This window comes from Solanum lycopersicum, chromosome 1 (assembly GCF_036512215.1).
Source record: "Solanum lycopersicum chromosome 1, SLM_r2.1".
Classification (NCBI taxonomy): domain Eukaryota; kingdom Viridiplantae; phylum Streptophyta; class Magnoliopsida; order Solanales; family Solanaceae; genus Solanum; species Solanum lycopersicum.
The window spans coordinates 5490571-5515839 of NC_090800.1; the positions used below are offsets into that span (position 1 = coordinate 5490571).

General features: G+C 32.0%; 5 protein-coding genes across 6 annotated transcripts; 3 read left to right on the forward strand and 2 right to left on the reverse strand.

Moving 5' to 3' along the window:
• Positions 1-3016: 3016 nt before the first annotated feature.
• LOC101264853 (cytochrome P450 93A2-like) lies at positions 3017-5142 on the forward strand. The gene is made up of 2 exons (XM_004228800.4): positions 3017-3977; positions 4384-5142. The coding sequence occupies exons 1-2, from the start codon at positions 3075-3077 to the stop codon at positions 5038-5040; spliced, it is 1560 nt and encodes a 519-aa protein (XP_004228848.2). The 5' UTR covers positions 3017-3074; the 3' UTR covers positions 5041-5142.
• Positions 5143-5297: 155 nt separating this feature from the next.
• On the reverse strand, positions 5298-8292 carry LOC101258583 (protein SPIRAL1-like 1). Of its 2 annotated transcripts, none has more exons than XM_004228364.5 (3): positions 8114-8292; positions 6949-7217; positions 5298-5595 (listed from the first exon to the last, which is right to left on the reverse strand). In XM_004228364.5, exons 2-3 carry the CDS (start codon positions 7180-7182, stop codon positions 5515-5517), a joined length of 315 nt encoding a protein of 104 aa, XP_004228412.1. In that variant the 5' UTR covers positions 7183-7217; positions 8114-8292; the 3' UTR covers positions 5298-5514. The 2 variants fall into 2 exon arrangements, with proteins under 2 accessions (XP_004228412.1, XP_004228413.1); XM_004228365.5 differs by lacking the exon at positions 8114-8292 and adding an exon at positions 7858-8111.
• A 1908-nt stretch (positions 8293-10200) lies between these two features.
• Positions 10201-11026, forward strand: LOC112940755 (uncharacterized). Its single transcript, XM_026029023.1, has 2 exons — positions 10201-10260; positions 10637-11026. Exons 1-2 carry the CDS (start codon positions 10201-10203, stop codon positions 11024-11026), a joined length of 450 nt encoding a protein of 149 aa, XP_025884808.1.
• A 1420-nt stretch (positions 11027-12446) lies between these two features.
• On the forward strand, positions 12447-13169 carry LOC138340827 (secreted RxLR effector protein 161-like). The gene has a single exon (XM_069293028.1). It carries the CDS (start codon positions 12447-12449, stop codon positions 13167-13169), a length of 723 nt encoding a protein of 240 aa, XP_069149129.1.
• Positions 13170-20640: 7471 nt separating this feature from the next.
• LOC101258295 (suppressor protein SRP40) lies at positions 20641-25226 on the reverse strand. Its single transcript, XM_010325822.4, has 4 exons — positions 25034-25226; positions 24394-24513; positions 21869-22791; positions 20641-21581 (listed from the first exon to the last, which is right to left on the reverse strand). Exons 3-4 carry the CDS (start codon positions 22765-22767, stop codon positions 21212-21214), a joined length of 1269 nt encoding a protein of 422 aa, XP_010324124.2. The 5' UTR covers positions 22768-22791; positions 24394-24513; positions 25034-25226; the 3' UTR covers positions 20641-21211.
• Between the last annotated feature and the right edge of the window lie 43 nt (positions 25227-25269).

The window sequence follows — 25269 nt, forward strand, 5'->3', positions numbered from 1 at the left end:
ATATTATTTTAAAGAGCAAAATTTGAATTCAGTTGTTTGAGGGGTATTCTTTAATCCAAAAATTAAAGGTTGAAATATTGTTTGATCTAAAAGTTCAAGGACGTTATTTATGAATCATTTTTCATACATTAGGGATACTATTGAGTATCGACTCTTTTTTGTCGTATAAATTAATTTAAGATCGTTATAAGAATTTTATAAACTTAGGTGGGATTCTCCGAGTAATTGTTGTTGTTGTTATTATTATTATATAAATTTCATAAACCTCAAATTCTAAATCGTTTTATACGTATGGTTACATCATAATATACTTTCTGATACAAATATTACTCAAAGTGGAGACTAGCAAGGCTTTTGTTTTAAGCCCCCAATAAATTGAGGCCTAAAAGTTTCATGTAGGGGGAAATTACGCGGTTAAGCAAATTTATATAATTTAATTACTCATCACAGCTATAATTTGTTATATAACCACTCACAACTAATATTATACATTAATTATGTGAGCTGACGATATACATATACAATTCAACTCTCTCCAACTCCCCGCCCTCTCTCGCTCGCCTCTCTCCTCCCTCTCCCAATCTCGCTTGCCATGTATACAAATCCATATGTTTCATATACAATTGCCTAACCGATATACATATACAATTTACATCTCTTCCACTCTCTGGCCTCTCTCGCTCGCCTCTCTCCCCTCTCTACCAATCTCACTCGCCTCTCCCAATATCGGGCGTCTCTCTCCTCCCTCTTCCATTCTCTCTTGCCATATATACAAATACATATGTATAATATACAACTATATAACTGATATACATATGCAATTCATCTTTGTCCCATTCTTTTCCCTCTCTCGCCTCTCTTCTCTCCTACCCAGTCTCGCTCATCTCTCTCTTCCATATAACATGTAGCTACAAAGTGTTATTATGAAACTATAGTTATGGAGATTAATTAACCTATTTTCGCGTGGTTATATATGAAAGTTCCTCTTTATAGTATTGATTAATCAGTTTATTTTTACTTCAAAAAATATCTGCAAATCCAGGAGAAAAAAAAGTGGAAAATATTTATTAAAAAGAAGAAGAAGAAGAAGAAAGATTGTTTCTTTTTTAATAGAAAAAATATTTTAAACCTTGAATTAAATTACTTAACTTCTCATATTATTTGATGAAGTTCCTTATGGAACAAAATCTAAGGTAATGTATTATATACACATGGCTAACTTATTAACTTGAAATAATCTTAATAATATTATTACTATCAGATTATTTTTGTTTTGTAACCTAAAAATAGTTTTCATTATCAAAATATTAGGCAAAACATTGTAAGTACAGATTAAAAAATTGAGGTCTCACTAGTTTTAGACTAGTATTTTATTTTGAATAAATACGTGAGATATTAAAATCATTGTTAAAAAAAATAAAATAACATAAAATATATTAATAGAAAATCACAAAAAGTAAAAGTTTAATTCAAAAGCTCCATTATATGTTTGAATTTAATTTGAGAGAAAAAGAAACTAATGAAAAAGTTAAAAAAGAATAAAAAAATATGAAAGATATTTATTAGGATAGGATAGATTTTAATAACTTAAAATATTTAAAGGGTTGTTGATGGAGATCCATCCATTTTCTTATCACTTCTAAGTGTTTCTAGACGGGGTAGATTTTTTATCGATAATTTTGTTGTTCCTATAAATGTTCTTTCTATATATTTTGGCGTTTCTCTAGTTGTTATTTTATTATCAATTAGTTGTTTAGATATATTTCTTATCCATAGTAATATTGTTTTTTTATATCTGTAACACGATCTAGATCTAAAAAATTATATTGTTCAGTTATTGGTTTAGGTGTCCATTTTTTATTTAATCTGCTATTCCATATTGTATTCATTCTATCTGATTATTCATAATTTTCTGTATAATATGTTGGTGGTGTCCATCTAGGACTAGTTCTAGGACTATCTCTGGGACTATTGTCTGGAGTTTTAACTCTTGATTACTGGGTCGACTCATATCTCCTGTATTTATTTCTAATTTTTTGGGCTTATTTATCTGTTCTAAAATTTCTGTATATGTTTCACTTATATCACTTATTTCTGAGTTGAAAAATATTGATTTTAGGTAAAAAATAAATAAATATAATTTTGCTTAAAGTAATTGAACACATAAAGTTGATGGATATTTTCAAAATAAAAGACATATTTATCTTTATTGTTTATTTATCTTTCGATAACTATCCGAAATTTTGAATGATCAAATGTAGAGAAATTGTTAGTTAGGTCACTCATATTTTATCTACAAATATTAATATTTATTCTTTCAATCCACTTAAATATGGACAAATTTGATTAGTTAATAAAACTGACCTCATTTTTCTAATGCTAATTCCAATTAATATCATATGAAAATAAAATATTTCTGAGTACATCTTTTGTATTCGATAAAAGAAACAAATTGCCTATTTGACTGCCGTTTGATCAAGTTAATATTTTTTTCTACTTTTTTTCTTACAAATAATTCTTATAATATTATTCGGCAATCATTAATTTTGTCCTAATTCACAGGACATGGTCTAGCTTAGCCAATGCAATGTGACAATATTACGATAGTAAAATTATTTTTTATCGATAATAAACATATATATTAATAAAAATGTTAAAACCTTTAATTGACGATAATAGTTGATCATCATTGAATTCAATGTTGTTTATAGGCTTTAAAGACATTTTGAAAAAGTGTTAAATTGTCGCTAAAAATATATATTCAGCCAAAATTAAATTATTATCGTTAATTAATTATCTTTAAAGATCATTTGTGATTACGTAGCGTGTCGTTACGCAGAGTCCTCATTAATACATTTTAACTTTGTATAATGTTTTTTAAAAAATGTATCATGCCGGCCTTGATGTCTATTTTTATTTTTATAATCTTAAATCTATGTATATTCTAGTTGACCGTTTCAAAAAAATCATACAATATAGTTCTCCATTGTATAAATAGGTGCACACCTAAACACAAATATTGCTCAAGTCTTACTGTATAACTTTTAACAATCAAAAAAAACTCTGCGTCGAATATGGTGGATATTCAAGGCTACTTGATATTATTCCTTATTTGGCTATTTTCTACCTTATTTCTTAAATATGTTGTGTTTCGTAAACGGAACACATGTCACCTTCCACCAAGCCCATTTGGTTTACCGATCATCGGTCACTTACACCTCCTATCTCCTATTCCTCACCAAGCACTTCACAAGCTCTCGACTCGTTATGGGCCTTTAATTCATATAAATCTTGGATCCGTCCCTTGTCTAGTAGTTTCATCACCCGAAATGGCTAGACAAGTACTCAAAACACACGAAACTTCCTTTCTAAATCGACCACAAACATCAGTGATTGATTACTTAACTTATGGTTCACAAGACTTCTCATTTGCACCTTACGGTGTTTACTGGAAGTTCATGAAGAAAATATGCATGTCCGAGCTCCTTGGAGCTCGGACATTAGACATGCTTTTACCAGTAAGACGCGATGAAATAAAACGTTTCATTGAATTACTCTTACATAAGGCGGAGTCTAGTGAAGAGGTAGATGTTGAAGCTGAGCTACTAAGGGTTTCAAATAATGTTATTTCTAGAATGTTGATGAACGAAAGATGCTCGGAGGACAAAGATGAAGCCGGGAGTGTTAGGATGTTGGTTCAAGATATCACAGAACTTACTGGGAAATTTAATCTTTCGGATTATATTTGGTTTTGTAAGAACTTGGATTTGCAAGGGTTTGGAAAAAGAACTAAAGATGTACGTAAAAGGTTCGATGAAATAATGGAGAGGATTATCAACGAACATGAAGAAGCAAGAAGTAAGAGAAATAGTGAAAGTATAGTGATCAAAGATTTGCTTGATATTTTACTTGATATATCTGAGGATGATTGCGCGGAGATGAAATTGACAAGAGAGAACATCAAAGCGTTTATTCTGGTAAGTGAAAAATCTTACGAGAAAACGTTATAGTTAAAAGGAATAATGCCCAAGTACTCCCTCAACTATGTCTGAAATCTCAGAGACACACTTATACTATACTAAGGTCCTATTACCCCTGAACTTATTTTATTAATAATTTTCTACCCCTTTTTGGCCTATGTGACACTATTTTGTGGGCCCAATGCTGGTTGATTTTCTTTTATCAAGCTAGTGTCACGTAGGCCAAAAATGGGTAGAAAATTACTTATAAAATAAGTTCATGGGATAATAGGACCTTAGTATAGTATAAATGTGCCTCTGAAATTTCGGGCATAGGTTGAGGGGTACTTGTGTATAATCTCTAGTTAAAAACTATAGATTTTTGCAATATTTAAAATTAGAGACAAAATTCTATATTATACAGGACATATTTGCTGCTGGGACGGATACTGCAGCTATCACAGTAGAGTGGGCACTAGCAGAACTCATAAACCATCCAAACATTATGCAGAAAGCAGTTGAAGAAATCGATGGTTTAATAGGTAAAAATCGAATTGTGGAAGAATCTGATATCGTGAATCTCCCTTACCTTCAAGCTATCATCAAAGAAACTCTCAGATTACACCCAACGGGGCCTATGATCCTCAGAGAATCAACGGAAGATTGTTGCGTTGGAGGTTATCACATACCGAAGAACACTAGGTTGATAGTCAATACATGGGCGATTAACAGAGATCCCGAGTATTGGGAAAATCCACTTGAATTTATACCTGAGAGATTTTTGACTGAAGAAGAGGAGGGGAACACGAAATCCCAATTGGATGTGAGGGGACAACACTATCATTTTTTGCCATTTGGTACGGGGAGAAGAGGTTGTCCTGGAACGTCGTTAGCATTACAGGTAGTTCAAATAAGCCTTGCTTCGATGATACAATGCTTCGAATGGAAGGTTAGTGGTGGAGAGGTAAGTAAAGTCGATATGGAAGAGGCACCTGGCATTACCCTTCCTAGAGCTAATCCTTTGGTTTGTGTTCCAGTGACTAGGTTTAATCCATTCACATCAACATCAACATATGCTTAGATAACATTTTAACATCTTGTTTTTCTTATGTACCCAAAAAGCAAGACCCTATTGTTTTCGGAAATATATTAATATAATGAAAAATATATCTTAAAATGTTCAATCAAGACTCTCAAAAAGCAAAATGTGACAAGTAAAAAGGAAACAGAAGTGAATTTAGTTCTAGACATTTTCCCTCGAACAATGATATAATTAAAGAGTACGATATCAAGGAAACAACATGTCGTTGGACCAATAATCGATTAACAAAAGCCATGTACATAGCAACAAAGAGCGTAAACTTTAGAATATAATGGCTGTCAACTGCGAATATATGAACAGAAGTTTGTGCAATTGAAGTATACCACATATACTTAGGCTTAAAAAAAAACAACGCAACGTTCTTTCGCAATACACACAATTACATTGACATGATAGTTGATAAACAAGGTATAAGAAATAATGAAACGACGATGGGTGATTGGACATTCTTTATCAGCTGCTGCCGCCCCCAAAGAGATAACCTAGAGAAGATCCACCACCAGGGGCTGCATGTACTTTGGTAGATGGCCGGTCCTATAACAAGCCAATAACCCTAGTTAAAACCACATAACTTTTCCATAACAAGGTCTATCTTATCAAAGAATTACTTCATTGTAATTCAATGATGAGAGTTGAGAAAGCAATTAGTTTTTCTAACACAAGAAGTTGTATCCTCAACGATTCCTTATCAATCACTAAAATCCCAATCCAACATAACGTAGAGATACGACACTTGAGTCTAACTCAACCCAGAAGCTAGCTCATGAGATGAGGATTGGTCAAGTCCAAACACAACCTTGGTTTTGTTATTACATCAATAGAATGCGCTTGCAGCTTATCAATGTGTCATAAGCCGAAAACATAGCAAATAGCAACGACACAAGATTCACACAGACCTCTATCGATAGATAATGTATCATTTGGTCGAAATGTGTTTCAACAAACTCATAACACAAAAGATGGTATATTTTGATTATCTTGTCCTCATTTCATCGTTGGAATCAACAAGTGGCAAGATGTAAATCCAATTATCCATCCACTATAACTTTGACGGATCAGATTGTCAACCACATTCATATGTTTAAATGGTTTGTGTTATGGCCCATTCATATGTTTTGACTCGAAGGGTTAAACCCAAACGGACTCCTCAATATATTGGGTCCAAAATGGGTCAAAGTAGTGTAACCTGCTGGGTTAACATACAACACGTACCAGCAGGTTACCCTTTCTGAAACTACATTGGAGAATTGGCTGGTCCGTGAAAGGAAATTTAAAATGGGTCTATGGACACAGATCGGTCGTAGGAAGAGGACAAACAAACAAAGCCATATTCAATAGTTCCACAAGAAAACAAACAGCATGAATCATACAATCTGTGCCCTCAATTTCTTGCCTTCAAATGCAACACACAATGCATTTAAGTTTATTATTAACTTAAAATAAATACGTTAAATAACAAAATTTAAGTTCATAAATGAATAATATTAGAACGCAACATCATATGAGGTTGTATACATTCCTTCCAAGACAAAAGAAAACAACAGCGATGGACATCAATGAATCGGTTCTGTACTCCACAACGATACTAATAATATCCACAAAAATATAGTTGCTAAAATAGAGCGTGTTCTGGCATTGTTAACAAATCCTCACCACCTTTGAAGTTTTGGCTAAACGCCTCAACTATGTGATATATGCACTTTCTTTAAGCACGTCTAGTTTCCCAAAAAATTGACCGAACAAGCTATTAATTACTAGAAAGTGGGGACTTGTGGAAATGTCTTAATTTCACCTTAGCTTAGCAACGAAAACCTCTCCAGCAAAGCATAGCAATGAATATTTCAAGCATTTCAGAGGACATTATAATAATTTTGCATAAGTACATACCGTGATAAAGTTTCCCGTGTTTTGACCATCTGCCCTGATACTTTGAATACCTGCTGGAATCTGCTTAGTAGCATCAGCAGGAGGAGAAGGAGCAGCAACAGGCTCTTTATTTATCGGCTGAGCTTCACTTTGAACAGCCTGGGGGTTCGTTTTAGTTGACGTTGGAGCCTCACCATCCCCAAACAAGTATCCTAATGAACTCTGTCCTCCTCCACTACTAACTCCACGACCCATATCGTTACTTCTTTCCCGTTAGATCCACAAATACCCTGAGTCAATCCAGATGATTAAAACGAAACATAAATATCAAGGATTACGTTGTGATTCTCAAAGAAGCAAAACACAAGGAGAACTAGTACATGCAAAGACCAATAAATATGTCAACGTCATATATATAGAACTGATAAATATATCACAAAGAAAAACCATACGAGAAATTACAAAATGTAACAGCAACCATACAAAACTCAAACCGCCACGGTAATTACTGGCTTCGGAAGTTCACGTGCATCTAAACATCATTTAGATCGAATCAACTATAAAGAATCATTTGTATTGGTTCCTCTATTGTACAGAAAACCACCAAATTCCATCAGACCCCCTTGAAAACTACTCTACAACCATTCCCAAGTTACATTTTGAAGCAATACTCTTTAGCCGTGAACCGGGTGCACGGGGTGTGGCTTAGTGGTCAACCAAATTCCAGTATAGACAAAAAAACACTAGGTGATTTCTTCTCTCATCTGTCGTAGTCTTACTGAACAAAATTACTTGGTATATGTTTGTATCTTATGCAATTAGTCGAGGTGCGCCCAAAACTAAGTTCATAAGAAATAAAAAAAATTGACACTAGTTTTACTGTTATCATCAAATCAAGCTTTTAGGATTCAAATAAGCTAGAACTAATACCTTCACACAATCTGTTACAAAAGCTTCTTTAATTGTTCATTGAAGAGAATCAAAACTACTATACACAACAAATTTTTAACACAAGAAAATTCAAAATAATTCAAAGTCTTACAAGCAAACAGAAAAAAAAACACCATAAAATCCCCCAAAAAAAAAATCAGAAAAAGATAGCTTAGCTAAGTGATTTTCCCCAAAAACACACAAGAGTTTCAATATGTAAAAATAGAGAATTAGGGTTTAAATATTTGGTAATTACCTTTTTTCTTATTCCTATTTGATTGATGATGAATGATTGTGTGAATGTGAACAGGGAAGTAAATGAACGAAGAAAGTGTGTAATAATATATAGTCACGCATATTATAAGTGCTCTTGCACCGACAATAAATTGGGGAGTAATAATGTCACATATGCAACTTGTTAACAAATGACCAATCAGGCCTAGTATTAATGGTGAAACTGTTTCACTCTTAATCAGATATTTCTTGAGTTTTAGCGTTAAATATAAAATTTTCATTGAAAGAGCACTCTTAAATAGAATCTATAGTGCGCGATTTAAATTTAATTAAAATTTTAATGTGATTTCGAAACATCAAATGAGAAACAATAAAAAATATAAAAAAGAAATTGATAAGTATTTATTTATTCTATTAATTAAAGGATTTGAATTTGAATTTTGAGTATGAAATTATCTCTATTATATTTTTCGTTTTATATTATTTGGTCCCTTTTAAATTAGCACTTTGTTTAATAATTAAATTAAAGGTATATTTCATTATAATAATATTATTAGTACTCCCTGTCCATATTAACTTAATTTTTGAAGTATTTTATATTTTTTTTATAAATAAATTAAGATATAAATTAAATTTAGTTTCTCATTTTTAACTTTATTAATTATTATAAAATTTATGATAAAAATAACTAAATATTAATTAATTATTAAATCTAATACAAATTAATGAAGGGTAAATTTAAAAGAATACTTTAAAATTAATCTTGAAAATTAAACAATTAATTTAATTTAAAAAATAAAAATACGTCAAAAATGAAATTAATTTAAAATGAAGTGAGTGATATTTTGAAATGTCAAAATTTAATTACTATTACTTTAAAGAGTCAAAGGGAATATCAAAATTTAAAGTTTATAAATTTGAAGTTTTAAGTCCGATAAATTACACAATTTTTAGTTAAAATAAATAGTAAAACTACATTGTCTCAATTTTAAATAAATTTAAATTTTAATTAGACCTTGATATAAATATAAATATAAGATCATGAAATGGATGAGATGTCAATGAAAAGCTTGTTAACAAATAGGCGGTCGTTGAAATAAAAGGTTCGTGAGGTGCTTCTCTGTTATAAAAAATAACAATAAAAAAAAATATAAAAAATAAAAATAAAATGATATTTGATATTATTATTCTTAAACTTATAAATTATAATCAAAGATAAAGAGTTGCAGTCACGTAAGTTAGTGGGAAAGAATCACTTATTTTTATATAATATATATTAAAAGAAATAAAAGATTTTAATTATATGGAAAAGGGTTCAACATATTCATAAATTATGTTAAATAATTTAGAATATTACTGAATTATGTCTACAATATCTTTTTTCTAAACATATTGTTTTTACAGAATCCTATTCTTATTTCTCTGTCTTTAGTATCTCTTTGACTAATACAAAAGTTGAAAGTAATCTTTTTCTTTTCTTTTAAATATCATTTTATCAATTAAAATTGAATAACTCATATACTTTCTAATTGATGATATAGGTCATATTATACGAGATCAGAGTACTTCATATTATTTTCATTTTACATATCGATAAAATTCTTTTTTTCTAATAAAATGTGTTTTTATTTTAAAATTTTTTAATTTAAAATAATGATAAATATTTGTTAATTGCAATCCTTGGTCTAAAAGTTAAGACCCAACAATCATAATAATATTGTTGAATAAAAGATATTTTCAATAATTAGTATTTTTAGCTAATTGTATTCTGTTAGTATTTTCAGTTAGTTATACTATTAGAAAGTTAGAGTTTGTTACTAAATTGTATAAATACAATGTGTATAGATCACTTGATGGGTAGCTGAATAATACTCAAACATTTTATTTCGTTCTGTTCTCTTCTCTCATTACCTTGAAGGTTCTCACATGGTGAAGATCAAGGAACTTCACATGGTATCAGAGCTTGCGTAATCGGTCTTATATTCCTACGATCTTCTCTGTGTTTCTCGTCTCGCATATACTTGTTTCATAGTCATTTGATTCAAGCTCATCGTCTTCGTTTCACTGCTATTTCAATTTCCCTATTTGAGAAATTCAGCATCCTCAACAATGGTGAATACTAGTTCATCTGCAGATCTGGAAATTGGAGCTGGAGTTGTGCCTACTGTGGTAACAATCGATCAACATCATCCTTTGTTTCTTCAGCCCAATGATATACCAGGTAGTTCCCTAATTTTGATTAAACTAATAGGCCCTGAGAATTATGCATTATGGAGTAGTTTAATGCGAATTAGTCTGTTAGGTAAAAGTAAATTAGGATTTGTGGATGGTCGATATCCTAACTCCTAAGGAGAAATTTGATGTCTCCCTCCATGATTTGTGGGAGAAATGTAATGTTATAGTCCTTTCATGGATTATAAATTATGTATGTAGTGAATTACTTAGCGGGATTGTATATGCTACTAGTGCATGTAAGGGGTGGACTGATCTCCATGAGAGATTTGATAAGGTTAATGAATCTCGAGTCTTCTTCCTTCATAAACAGATCTCTACTCTTACTCAAGGAATTTCATCTGTTTCGACCTATTTCTCAAAACTAAGAGAACTATGCCCTGAGTTTGATGCGTTAATGTCATGTCCTGGATGTAATTGTGCTAAATCTAAGAAATATGTGGAACACTTCGAGTATCAACATCTTCTTCAATTTCTTATTGGTCTCAATGAGTCTTACTCACAGTCCATTAATCATATCATGATGATGCGTCCTACACCTTCAATTAATAAGGCATACGCTATGATCATCTCTGAGGAAAGTCGAAGATCTCTGAGTTCGTCTTCTTACAGTTCCGAAATTGCTGAAGGGACAACTTTGTTTAGTGGCAAAGGCAACTCTAACATACGCACTAACTATCAGGGAAACATAGGCCCATTTTAGAAGTAGCAAGAGCTATCAGATTTCAGGCTGGTGTACCATTGAAGTTTTGGGGTTATTGTGTGACCACTGCTATATACATAATTAATAGATTGTCTTCCGCTATCATTCAAGATAAATCTCCTTTTGAGAAACTTCATAGCCACCCACCTTCTCTAGCTCACATGAAAGTATTTGGTTGTTTGGGATATGTGACTCAGGTTAGAAAGGTGGACAAATTTTCTCCAAGAGTTATTCCTGCAGTATTTCTTGGCTATTCAGTATCTCAAAAAGGTTATACTATGTATGATTTGGAGTCCAAAGTGTTTTTGACAAGTAGGGATGTCTTGTTTCAGGAAAATTCTTTTCCTTTTAAGACAATCCCCACTTCTCCTTCTCATTTGTTTTCCCTGAAGGATAATGAACTTCATGCCTCACATATAGAAGATACTAGTCAGTTATCTTTCAGTGTTCCTGCTCCTTCTTCTACTGCATACGTTCCTTCTGTGGCTGATGCTTCTGCTTCTAGACCTCCAACAGTACCTGTTGTTAGAAAGTCTTCCAGGCCTACAAAGCATCCTATTTGGATGCATGACTATGTCTCCACAGGTAAAGGAAGTTCCAACTGTTGTTATCCAGTATCTGATGTGGTAGTTATGCTCATTTATCACCTGTGTTTGAAGCTGCTTTGGCATCCTAATCTGCCATCAAAGAGCCTACTTCCTATGTTGAGACTATTAAAGACCCCAATTGGGTTGCTGCTATTCAATTTGAGATTCAAGCATTACAAGATAATCACACTTGGAGTTTAGTTGAATTACCAGTCGGAAAGAAACCTACTGGGTGTAAATGGGTGTTCAAGGTTAAATACACATCCTCCGAAGCTGTGGAAAGGTACAAGGCTGGACTTGTGACAAAGGGTTATAGCCAACAAGAGGGGTTGGATTACACAGAGACTTTCGCTCCAGTTGCTAAGATAGTTACTGTCAGGTCGGTTGTGGCTGTAGCATCAGCTAATCATTGGTCTATTTTTCAGATGGATGTTCATAATGCTTTTCTTCAAGTGGATTTAATGGAGGAGGTGTATTTAGAGGTTCCTTCTGGTTTTGCCAGCCAGGAGGGGAAGCATGTTGTCTGCAAACTACATAAGTCTCTTTATGGACTCAAACAGGCACCTAGGCAATGGAACAAGAAACTCACAGATGCATTGGTACAACTTGGCTTCTCACAAAGTCATTTTGACTATTCTTTATTCACCAAGACAGTTCAATGAGAGCTGGTAATTGTCTTAGTATATGTGGATGATTTGTTGGTAACAAGAAGCAATACAGACTTGATTCTACAAACAAGAAATGACTTAAAGCTAAAGTTCAAAATGAAAGATCTTGGAGAATTAAAGTTTTTTCTAGGAATTGAATTTGCTAGATCATAAAAGGGAATAGTGATGAGCCAAAGGAAGTATGCATTGGAACTAATTAGTGAGTTGGGATTAAGTGGCACTAAACCAGTTAACACACCTTTGGAAACAAATTTGAAGCTTACATCAGTCGACTATGATGATTTTATAACTAATAATAAGGAAGCAGGTTCTACGAATGAAGATACACTACTTGTTGATCCTACTCAATATCAACGACTAGTAGGAAAGTTGTTATATATTACTATGACTAGAATTGACATTGCATATGTAGTGCAAGTGCTAAGTCAATTCATGCATAGTCCCAAACAATCTCATATGAATGCTGCCTTAAGAGTAGTGAAATATATAAAGAATGCTTTAGGTTTTGGTCTTCTAATGCCCTCTGACTGCTCTAAAAAATTTGTGGCATATTGTGACTCTGACTGGGGTGGTTGCTTGCAGACTAGAAGGTCAGTCACAGGGTACTTAGTAAAGTTTGGCAATACTGTAGTGTCCTGGAAGTCAAAGAAACAAAAAATGGTAGCTAGAAGCTCTGCTGAAGCAGAGTTTAGAAGTATGGCCTCTGTGGTGGCCGAGGTGACTTGGTTGATTGGTTTGTATAAAGAGTTGAGAATAAGTATTGAGGTTCCCATATACCTTTATTGTGACAGCAAAGCTGCTATTCAGATTGCAGGAAATCTCATCTTTCATGAAAGAACTAAGCACATTGACATTGATTGTCATTTTGTGAGAGACAAAATTATATAAGGTATTATCAGGACTCATTATGTTTCCACCAAGGAGCAGCAGGCTGATCTATTAACCAAGAGTCTTGACAGGCAACAACATGAACACTTAATGACCAAACTGAGTTTGAAGGATGTATTCAAATCATCAGTTTGAGGGAGGATGTTAAATAAAAGATATTTTCATTAATTAGTATTTTTAGCTAATTGTATTATGTTAGTATTTTCAGTTAGTTATACTGTTAGAAAATTAGTTAGAGTTTGTTACTAAACTGTATAAATACAATATGTACAGATCACTTGATGGGTAGCTGAATAATACTCAAACATTTTATTTCGTTCTGTTCTCTTCTCTCATTACCTTGAAGGTTCTCACATGGTTAAGATCAAGGAACTTCACAAATATAAAATACAGAATTTATTGAATTGCTTCACATTACAATTCTTTAAAATATGTTGATAAAGTTGTTGTTGACCCTTTTTCATTTTAAAAGTAAAATCAAGAATTGTATTAGCAAATTTTTATCCTGGTTCTAAGTTTTGAAAATATTTTTTTATATTATTAGATTCTTTTATCATTATTTAAATAAAAATAATGATGGGTTATTGTAATCTTGTATGTATTGCTTGTATTATTAGTTTAAAAAGTGCACGATCTATTTATTTTAATTGATAAAATGGAATTAAAAAGAAAGAAAAAAAGCATCTAACTACTTTACTAGCTAGCTAGATTTAAAATCTTTTAATAAATCTTATTTTTATTAGGAAAAGAAAATACTAAAAAATGTTCTTTAAAATATATTCTTAACCTTATCAATGAAGAATATTTTTATTTAATTTCACGTAATTTAAAGATATTATTAATTCTTTTCCAATTAAAATAAGGATGATAAGGACACAAATAATTTGTGATAAAGTCATATTCTGACTGTTATTTGCAAGTTCTTTTCCCCCTCTCGTTGGTCTTGTTCATTCTTTCTAGGATAATTCACGATGGTTACGTTGAAATGTATGTACATAGTTATTTTTCATCTTATTTATGAGAATTTGATAAAAATCTTTCTTCTATTCGCTCAATTTTAAAAAGAAATTTTTGGTTACCATTACGATTCTTGATTTATGGAACTATTATAGACTTCATCAGTTCGTTTCTACGAGTTATTTATTTTTAAAATAAATTTTTATTTTTAGTTATCACTTTTAGCATATCAAGAAAAACAATTAATTTTTTTCATGTTTTATTCTTAACATTAAATATTATTCTTCATATCATTTTTCAAAATTCAATTCTAAACATTTATTAATAGGGTAATATGGTGAATGCTTATATCAATAATTGTTCTTTTAGTAGATAAGTAAAGTCAAATTGTGATATATAAAAAAATGAATGAAACGAATATTTGTCGTGATTCCATGCATTATTAGATGTGACTAAAAAATTTCCCGTCATTGAAACCATACAAATTGAACAATCCAAAAGTCTAGAGAATAGAAATCAGCATCAAATCATATTTTCAAAATTGAAAGCCATACTATAATGATAATTTTAAAAAATAAATAAATAAACCACCTTTGATAGTGTAATCACTCTCTAGTGACCGGTGAATCACCAATAAAAGAGCAAATGTTTGAGAAACAATTTGTTGTCATGAATGTAATTACTAGTAGAATTTTAGTAAAATGTATAAATATGTCTTTTAATATGATTTCAGCTAGTATCTATATCCTTTAACTCTATCTATATAAATAAATATTTAATTTTTTATAAAATTAAATAAGTAAACACCTCATGTCCTATGCTTAAACGCACCGATAGCCTCCTTGTAATGACTAATGATTGATTATATGTATTATGGGTGTATAAATATAATGATCCTCTTAGTCGTTTTAGAAATTTTAACCAGCATTATTATATTAATCTTTTTAGTAGATTTTGTAAATAATTTATATGACTTATAAGAATGAGTGACATAATTTTTATATTTAATAAAGGATTATTTTGTTGCTAAGAATAATGAAAAAAATAGAAAAAAGAAAATCAAATAAATAAATATAATAAAATAAATAAATAAAAAAGGGCAAAGTGCCCTAAATGTTGAAAGCCGCACACACCTTAAAAAAAAAAGGAACGATCTGGAAAAAAAATAATACGCAGATAAAAAAAGAAAAGAAAGAGAGAAAAGAAAAGGAAAAAGGAGGAGAAACAACGATATTTTCATCTCAAGGTATCAAGGTAACTATTCTTATCCTTTCTATTAAATTTTTGTGTAACCAGGAATAAATATTTAGGTTAAAACGTGTTTAATTTATACTAATATGTGAACTTGTGAACTTGGGATTATAAATGTGTATAAGTATTATGGTTCAATCATTGGACAATGATTACTCCAAGATTAGGATTATTAATAGTGGAACGATAAATATTTTTGGAACATTGAAAATAAGTGGTTTCAGCGGATAGTTTTGTAGTCCGCCATTGATGTGCTGGGCAGTTAGTTTCGGCTTTAATTATTTTCATTTAATTATCATATTAGTATTCAAGTTTTGATATATTGAGATATGTGTTAAATAGTGGGTGCATTATGATATATAAAAAAATCATTATAATTATGTTATTCAGAGAATTAAGATTTTACCCTAAACTTGAAATTCAGAAAATATGAGATTTGATCAATTGGTTGGAATAAAGATTTAGAAATTTTATTATAAATTCGGATGAGTTTTGGGTCTAAGTTAGAGATATAACAATATGAATGTTGTTAGTTTCGAAATCATATCGTGGTTATTTATTTGAATAGATTTTATTGGTTTGGAAGTCAACGAAAAGAGGAAGACTCAAGTTTTGGAGTCATTGTGTTAAGTGTATGAAATGCGTATATTTCCTTGTGGTATATGTTTGGGAGTAACGGGATTGATGATGGGTTGATTGTCCACATTGATTAATTCTAATGATGAAAAAAGGGATAACAAAAGGCAATGTGATTAATTGTTTATGTGTGATGCATTGAAAAATGGTTGAAGGCTTGTTGAATCATTGTTGATGTGACTTCATGTTTGTGTGGTTGTGAACTGTGCCATGTTATGAAAATGGTCATCTCCTCATTATTTGTGTGAACTTTTCATCTGCATTATTCTGAGGCCTTGGTTATGACAAGTGTTTGTGCATTGAGAAAGAATGAGTACTTAAGAGGTTGTACCATTTCGAGGGACGTATCGCGCGCCGCGATGGATACTATATTTCGAGGGACGTATCGCGCGCCGCGATGGATACTATATTTCGAGAGACGTACCGCGCCGCGATGGATACTATATTTCGAGGGACGTACCGTGCGCTGCGATGGTTACTATTATCGAGGATCGTGCCGTGCGCCGCGACAGATGCATGGACAGATATGTCCCCCATGGGTCCCGGACTGAGAGACAGCGGGTGTGTATCACTAGGCCAGACATGCATCACTATACTTGACATTGCATTCCATGACATTGCACATACTTATCATTAGTGAACTGGATATCGTGTTTTGCTGATCTTCTGATTGCCTTTCTGTTGAACTTGTGATCGATCAATATTGGGCTTGTTATTGTGGATACGTAATTTGTTAAAGTGTTGTTGTTGAGGATATGTAATTTGTCTAAGTGTTGTTGTTGAGCTACATGTTATGTAAACCGTGAGCTGTTAGATTGGGTTGATTTTAATGCAGGTTGTAGTTGTGGAGGTTCGGTTGGGGGTGGTAGGAGTACCCATATTTCATATCCTTAGCTTGTGTTTAGAGGTTTACTTACTGAGTACCGTGTGGTTTGATACTCACCCTTTGCTTCTACAAATTTTTTTTGTAGGTTATGAGCCTAGAATTTTGTTGTACTTGTCATTCTCTTCTTTTCTGAGGCTTCTTGGAAATTTGTCAGGTAGTTATTTCCATCGCAGCAGACTTTCTTCTCCTTAATTATGATCTTGTTCTATTCTAGAAACAAGTTCATTAGAGACTTGAGTTTTTTCTTTTGAATCAATTGTAATACTTTAGAGGCTTGTACACGTGACTACCAGGTTTTGGGGGTTTTATTAAGTTACTTATATTTTATTTCCGCACTTTATTGTAATGATTGAGTTTAGGTTGACTTGTCTTAGTGGGATAAGACGAGTGCCATCACGCCCATTTTTGGGTCGTGACAATAAAACCGAATAAAAAATCCAGCCAAATTGCAAATCGAGTCAACCCAAAAAAACCCTGACTAGCGGTTTGGTATTGAAAAAAAAAAGCCAACTATATTCAGGTTGATTTGGTTTTAACAGAAAAAATCAACCTAGGCCAAACCAACACGACATTATACATGTTATTTTAAAATTTATTTATACATAAAAATATTTACTTTGATATAATTTTAAAATATTTTTTATACTATTTCATAGTTTTATCTTTTAATTTATTATTTCAAGTTTAAAACTTAGAATTTGGAATGGTCCAATAAAAATTATAGTTCATAGACGTTGATAATTATAATAAAACTTAAATCAAAATCAAATTAATAATAATGCAAAAGAAAATCAATTCAACACTAAGACTGACAATCATATTGAATATTTGTCTTTAGTTTTACATTGTTTTAGATAACTTAAAATGCATAATCTAATTTTAATTTTTCTTAAATATTTAGTAATCTAACTAATACTTATTAGACTTATTTTAGCATGATTTAATTCTATTAAATTATGGCCATTTTCATTATGACTTTACAATATTTATTTTAAATGATGATTTTATTATTATCTTTAATTGAATACTTTTGTATCATCAATACTCATCTCATATTTTGTGTTATTTTTTAAAGAAATACCTTAGATAATTATATTTTGATTGGACTAAAGAAATATTTGAAGCACAAGTCGATTATATGTTTTTATGCAAACTTTATCGAAAAAATTCAAAAAACTGAAAAAATTCAAGGTTTGTAATTTGGTTTGATTTAAAAATTTAACATAATGGGTTGGTTTTGAAAAATTCAAACCAACTCGAGGTTAAAAAACTCGAAAAGATCAAAATTTATTAGTTTAGTTTGGTGTATAAATTTAAAATTTTTATATAAATAGTTTGATTTGATATTTGAAAAATCTAAAACAACCCTGTCGTACACCTAATATGTATATATGAATGAAAGACTCTTGAAAAAATGTTATTTGTGTTGGAGGTTAATTTTAAATAATTTCTTAGAGTTCATTTTACATGAACTTTTGAAATTTCCAGCAAAATATTTTGTAGTGCTTGAGGTTTCGACAGAAATGGTGAATGATCAAACCCTTTTACCTGGAAAACTTGTTCAGGTTGATTTGAATCTATCATCGCCTCCTGAAGGGACATTGGAATCTTCTATGGTTTTTACGTAGAATCTCGGGATCAGGGGTGGAGCTATCTTGTATGAAGGGGTTCATCAGGAAAATTATATTATTTATATATGATTAAAATAAGTTTATATGTATATATAGTTGATATCGAACCCTATTCGACTATTTATTTCTACAAATTTTGAACCCTTTATTAAAAATTCTGTCTGTTCCTCTCCTCGGAATAGAACCATAACTTGTTCCAGATAGGGAAAGTTTATCTGTCAATGGTGCACAAAAGGGATTGGCCTTATTAATACTGATGTCAATTCAAAGTCCTGAAATTGAAAAAAGTGTCAAAAATTGGCTTTCTTTTAGTGCAAGTAAACTATTTGGAACAGAGAACTCTGTTCTACAATACATATACTTGATTGAACATGACATCTTTCAACAATGATTTGTCGAAATAAGTGGCAGTTGGAGGATGATTCTTACCATTTGCATAAACAAATAATAGTTATAGCTCGTAAATATACAAATTATAGTTATAGAGCATAATGAAATTTATGATAGTTGCTATTTGCGAAAGTTCCCCATAGAAAATTAATCTAAGTTTTCTACCATACAATTAATCCCTCCAACTCTCTCGTTTTCTCTCTAGCATTTTCTTAGCGATTTATAGTATCTTACATTAATTTGGTATAGCAAGATCGTGAGCAAATAGTACAAGAAAATGAGCGAACTGTCAAGTGCTACATGTGTGTTTAGTTTTTTTTTTTTTCATGATGTCCGATACCCACATTGAAGCACAACATAAACAGAGTCATCATCTTACACCATTTACCAAAGAATTATGTGATGTTCAAGATCATTGTTAGCTCTTGTGAATATATATTTAATTAGCACATTCATAACATAATTTTCATATCTTTTATCAAATTCTTAACTCCACAACTAGGTCTTTGGCTGTGTAAAGGTAACAGCAATAGCCCATGATTATTTGTAACCAATAAATAAAATACCTCATAATAATTTGTAACATATAACAATATTCCATAATTTAAGTATGAACTTAACAAAATATAAATAATTTAAGAATATTTTGAGATTTCAAAATCAAAAAGAAAAACTAATAATAAGTTGTTAAAATATCAAATTAATGTAATCAAATTTATATTAAAAATTAATTAAATTGATTCTAAAAAAAATAATATGACAATTAAAAAACAAGGAACATAATATATAATGATTAAAATTATTCTCTCTATAAATAGATGTTGATCTCATTTCTTGATGGGCTTACTTAATATTTTGGATATTCATAGGTGAAATATTTTGCTCACCTGCCTGGAGGATGTTCACCCAAAGTACATGTAATTGTAGGGGCTTAAAATTTATTTTCATAATATAAATTCAAATCCTAGATTTGCCTCGATTTCTATTAGAGTTCAAAGAGAAGTTTGTTATTACTTAGGGCAACCCAATCCTACACTCTATTTTACTCTCCAAATATAGAATTTTCTATTTTTCCAGACAACCAATTTCAACCCAATTCTCTATTTTACTATCTAAAAAAAGAATTTTTTTTTCTTTCTTCTTAATATTATATTATTATTTATATTTCCTTTTTGTTTTCTTATTCTATAATATAGATCTTTTTTTTTATGAATAATCATTGTATATAATTTCAGGTCAGTGCAGCTGATGAGGAGTTTATGCAGAAGTTGTCAAGCTAAGTAGCTAGAATTTTTCACTTTGGGTGTCATACCCGTGTTAACTTGTTGAGTTAGAAAAACACGGAGGAGGAATTAGACTGTGATGATGATCTTTTATTGCTTCTATGCTCTTCAACTTTTGGTGTGCTTAAGATTGTATGAAGTTGAACAAGTACACACACTTGTTTTGTGTAGCATAATACACGTAGGACGTTAATTGCCACATAGAATGTCAAGTATGATGTATGTGTTAACGTGTTCAATTCTGTTCAAAAATACATATATGTGTACACTTGAAGTTAGAGGATATATATGTCAGATGAGATCAAACTAAAGGACACATGTATGTATTATGTCTTCTTAGTATGTTGAATGATAGAGAAAGTTTTCAACATGAATGGTTTATATATGTTTGAGAAGAGAAACTTATTCAATAATATACAAAATTAGCAAGTGAAGGATAGAGGGGCGCAAGGAGTTTATTCGAATCATTTATACCACAAACATTACATTGTATATACAAGGTCAAAACTATTTTTTACTATACATACTCATTTGAATTCCCTTCACTTCTTCGTGTGTCTACCTTTTTATATGTTGAATCCCCTTAGTGAAAATCCTGACTCTGTCAGTGCATGAACCAACAATCATCGTTCGCTTCTATCCCTCTCATGATTCTAGGAGATGAATACAGTCAGAATAAGATTTTGAATAACAATAAGTATGTTCTTTCCATTTACATTGACACCAGCAGCAGCCAAATGCTCAGAAACACTGGCACTCTCAGCTTTGCTAAAATGAGGAGCTACAGCAGCAACTAGGTCAGGTTTGACATGTCTCGCAGCAGCTTGTTGGTGACATTGAACACTTTAAGTGCATTCTGGCCACAGAATGAACCCCTTTGGCCGAAAAAATCACACCGTATATACAAGGTCAAAATCTTTTTTTATGTATATATAGACGATGAACCCCCTTAACAAAAATTCTGACTCCGTCACTAGGCTAGGTTGGACAATAAAAGTAGTAGCTTGATCATTTACAGCAGCAACTCTGTTTTCTCGACCACTTACGGCAATAACAAGAGCAACTTAACCACTTACAAGAACAACATGTCCAACTTGACCACTTACAAGAACAACATTTCCAGCTTGGCCACTTACAAGAACAACATTTCCAGCTTGGCCACTTACAAGAACAACACTTCCAGGTTGGCCACTTACAAGAACAACATTTCAAGCTTGGCCATTTACAAGAGAAGCAACTTGAGCACTTACAGGAACAGCTTGGACATCCAGAGCAACACGGTCCGCAGCTAAAACAGGAAGAGAAGCATGACGACCATCTGGACTTCTTTTTTTTGTAATAAGCAGGATGGAAAAGAGGTTCGGTGGACTTCCTATCTCTGCAATAAACAAAAATATATTCCGTGAACACGAAAATGCATGATTGCAAGCTCCATTCTGGGAAGAAATCATATCACCAATAATCTTTAATGTAAAGCATTTAAGTTGAGGACATGAGACTCAAACACATTTATACGAATGACACGTTAGATGAACTCTAATGCACTTCCCCGTAATTATTAATGAAGCAACATGTTACCAGTGACATGGAAAAGAAAAGAGAAGAACGTGTACATATGCTAAATGCAGATGATATTAGCAAATAAGATAGGAACTGGTTACTTACGTTGGAAAAGGTAAAGACGTATCATTACCATTGCAATGGTTATAGGAGTCTTTAAACCCTCCGTTCCCTTCGGAATGGCTAATGGCAGATGAATAATCTCTGTTCCCTCTTAACTTTATTTCCTCTTCAAAATGTGATTGTTTCTTAATTGATTTATGTTGATTTCCTGCTTCAATAAGGTTGCTTCGATCAATCACGCCCCTTTCTGTATCAAATACAGAACTCTTTTCCGTACGTTCTCCTCCTTTTACAGGCGATGAGTGTCTACTGATTAGCTTCCCAGACTTACTAATTTCTTCACATGTTTCCGATTCCACACACATGCGTAGTTCTGCTGACTTCCTCGAAAGACTGACGTTGATACTAAATAATGACTCTTCAGAGACAGCACTCCATTCGTTAGGTGTTGAGGATTTACTTTCGAAAATGGAAGAGGGAACTCTGTTGGGATCATAACCTCCTTGTCTGTCCATCACTTGGATAAAAGGAGATCTTGTAATTGACACGGTTGGCAATAACGATTCATCAGTGACGTCTGAAACCTGTGAGGTGGAGCTTGTTGATGTATTCAGTTTCAAATGATTGTAGTCCACTCGAGATAAAGGTTTGGATGTTACATTTGATGAAATAGAGTTGGATGCTATTTTTGGATTCATTAGTATGAAATCATCAGAGGAATAACCGGACGAGGATGAAAACGTGGAATAGGAAAGTTCTGAACTTTTACTTGACCCTGAAACACTATCATTTAAGATAGAATCCGAACTTTTTCTACTTTTACTCTCCTGGTTAGAATCCCGGAGAGAGGCTACTGGTGAATTGGACTCAGTTTCACTTTTGGTTACCACTGCATCTGTTCGAGAATGATTACGGTTTCCACTTCCATATTTAGGGCTCATGACTGGATTAAAGCTAAAAATCACCTGTAGAAACCATCAACTTGTTGAGATGCATAAATCAATGTCCAGTCAATGTAAATATAAGAAAAATATTAGAGATGAGATTAGTGGCAAAGCCAGAAATTTCGTTAAGGGTGTCATAGATTTAATATTAAAAAAAATTGGCCTATATACTTCATGAAATTTTCTATACAGTAAAATTTTTCGACGAGAGTGTTTGACTGGCCACCCTTCACTACATGTGGCTACACCACTGGATGAGATTACGTTATTGTTTGAGGAAGCAATGCAACACTCACAAGTCAGAACGAGCAACATATCCTGCAAAGAAGTACCTCCTGACTCTCGATGGTTGCCTTCTCCTACGTCAGTTGAAAGTAGAATGCACATGGAAACAGAGGCAGATCTAGGATTCAAACTCAACAAATTTAACCTCCAAGGCTTGTAGACTTATTGTACAACTGTCTACTTATTCAATCAAGTTTTTAATTTTACTACAAAAAGTCTAACGAACAGAAGTCACTTACGAAATGGATATCATCTCCATACAACAATCTATAAAATAGAATCATTACCTAATGCTAATACCGCTTAAATGTCATTATTTCCTACAAATGAGCAACAAGAATCATGAATGTGAATTTACCCGAAGATCTAAGATTTAGGTCAAATGTTGATGGCCATAAAACAATAAAAACGAAAATTTTGATCCAGGACTTTTCAATCAAACATAACAGAATGCACTTGAAAGTGAACTTTGTTAAGAAAGACCCATGGGATAAAGTATAGACGTATATTCGGCCTCTTAGACTGGATTGCTGTCTAACAAAAAAAACAGGTTAGAAATGTTAATGTGTTACGAAGGGGAGCACTGGAGCAACACTAAAGTTGTCTCTGTATGACCTATATATAGATTACAGGTTTGAGCCGTGGAATCAATAACTAATGCTTCGGGCAGAGTAGGTTTCCTACATTGCATAAACCCCTGAGTGCGACCCTTCCCTGGACCTTGTATGAAAGAGAGATGCTTCATGCCCCGGAGCTGGGTTTTTTTTCCACTATATATTACTAATATGTTATCGTTTTCTATTACTTATATCCGAAACTTTTATGTATGTTTTGATGCTATTGAACTAGAGGTTAACTAAATCCTACACTTACATAAAAGTCTTTAATCAAACAAACAAAACTGGACTAAATGTAAGTGAAACAACAACAATTAGCACTCAATCCAACTAATTAATATCTCCTAGATGGATCTTTTGCTTCCATCATGTCCTAATCTTAGATAAGTCCATATTAATTCCACCATGTATCATATTTTCTTGCAATGTTATCAAATGTCTAACAAAAGAAGAAGCTATTTAAGAAATGAAATTTATTAGTAATACAGAGTCATTAACAACAGCAAAGGTCCAAGGAGGGTAAGATCGATGTACGTTAAGACCTAGACCTAAAGAGGTTGTTTTCCATAGACCCTCGACTCAAAGGAGTTCAACCAAAGCAGGAACGTAAGATAATAATAACGATAGTAAATAGCAACATGAACAAAGCAAAGAAGCAATATGCAATCGCAAAAATTGAAGAATAAGATAATACGCGAATCCAGTAATACAGAGTCATTACCTAATACTAGCAAGAGTTTGTTGTGAATACCCTCCTTATATATTGCCGGGGCGGTCTCGACTATTCCTTCCAACCATTTCCCCCAAGCTGAATCTATAAACCTCCCAACAAAAAGCTTCTCTAAAATGGGGAAAAAATTAAGTAAATTAGAAATCACATGTTATCAACAAGATTAATGTAAACTAAATTAAGTTCAAAAATCAAAGATTTAGGTAAACGCTACTGACCAACAACAAAAAAAACAACATACCCCGTGAAATCCAGAAATGAACTCTGGGATATAGAATGTACTCAGGGCTTATCCTTTTATGGGGTTAGAAAAGTTATTCCTGATAGACCATTATCTCAAAAGCAGACACTAATTATCAATTAAAAAAATACATGTTGATCTTGATATTTATCTTAAATTAAAATATCTTACCTAATAAATGAAACTATTCAAGATTAAACCAAGAAAAATGGAACCCTAATGATTAAAAAAAAAAGCAAGAAAATGAAAATTTTTGGTGGGATTTATCTGAATCAAAACATTTAACCTAATTAGTGAATCAAGAATCTAATATTAACCCCCCAAACAACAACAAAATATTTACCAATAAGTAAGAAACTAAGTATTTTTATCTGAATTAAAACATTTTACCTAGTAATTAGTGAAATCTTGGATTCTATTGTTCTTTCTTGATCCTTCTTCAACTTCTAAATTTTTTTTTAGGGTTCATAAATTTTATCATTTATGGAAGAATCGAAAAGATTAAGAAGAATTAGTTGTTGTTTTTTTTGGAGGAAATGATAAGAAAAAATTGGGAGGGCAAAGAGTGGGCTTTGGTGTCATCACACTAATTATTCTTGAATAACCAACTTAACTAACATCATACT

What these genes read in the sequence shown, in the direction of transcription:
- LOC101264853 (XM_004228800.4), top strand. Translation starts at nt 3,075, where the DNA reads ATGGTGGATATTCAAGGCTACTTGATATTATTCCTTATTTGGCTATTT. An exon ending in ACATCAAAGCGTTTATTCTG is followed by an intron (nt 3,978 to 4,383) that starts GTAAGTGAAAAA and finishes TATATTATACAG; the next exon opens with GACATATTTGCTGCTGGGAC.
- LOC101258583 (XM_004228364.5), bottom strand. Translation starts at nt 7,182, where the DNA reads ATGGGTCGTGGAGTTAGTAGTGGAGGAGGACAGAGTTCATTAGGATAC. An exon ending in ACACGGGAAACTTTATCACG is followed by an intron (nt 5,596 to 6,948) that starts GTATGTACTTAT and finishes GGCTTGTTATAG; the next exon opens with GACCGGCCATCTACCAAAGT.
- LOC112940755 (XM_026029023.1), top strand. Translation starts at nt 10,201, where the DNA reads ATGGTGAATACTAGTTCATCTGCAGATCTGGAAATTGGAGCTGGAGTT. An exon ending in CTGGAGTTGTGCCTACTGTG is followed by an intron (nt 10,261 to 10,636) that starts GTAACAATCGAT and finishes CTTCATAAACAG; the next exon opens with ATCTCTACTCTTACTCAAGG.
- LOC138340827 (XM_069293028.1), top strand. Translation starts at nt 12,447, where the DNA reads ATGAGCCAAAGGAAGTATGCATTGGAACTAATTAGTGAGTTGGGATTA.
- LOC101258295 (XM_010325822.4), bottom strand. Translation starts at nt 22,767, where the DNA reads ATGAGCCCTAAATATGGAAGTGGAAACCGTAATCATTCTCGAACAGAT. An exon ending in ACGTCTTTACCTTTTCCAAC is followed by an intron (nt 21,582 to 21,868) that starts GTAAGTAACCAG and finishes TGTTTATTGCAG; the next exon opens with AGATAGGAAGTCCACCGAAC.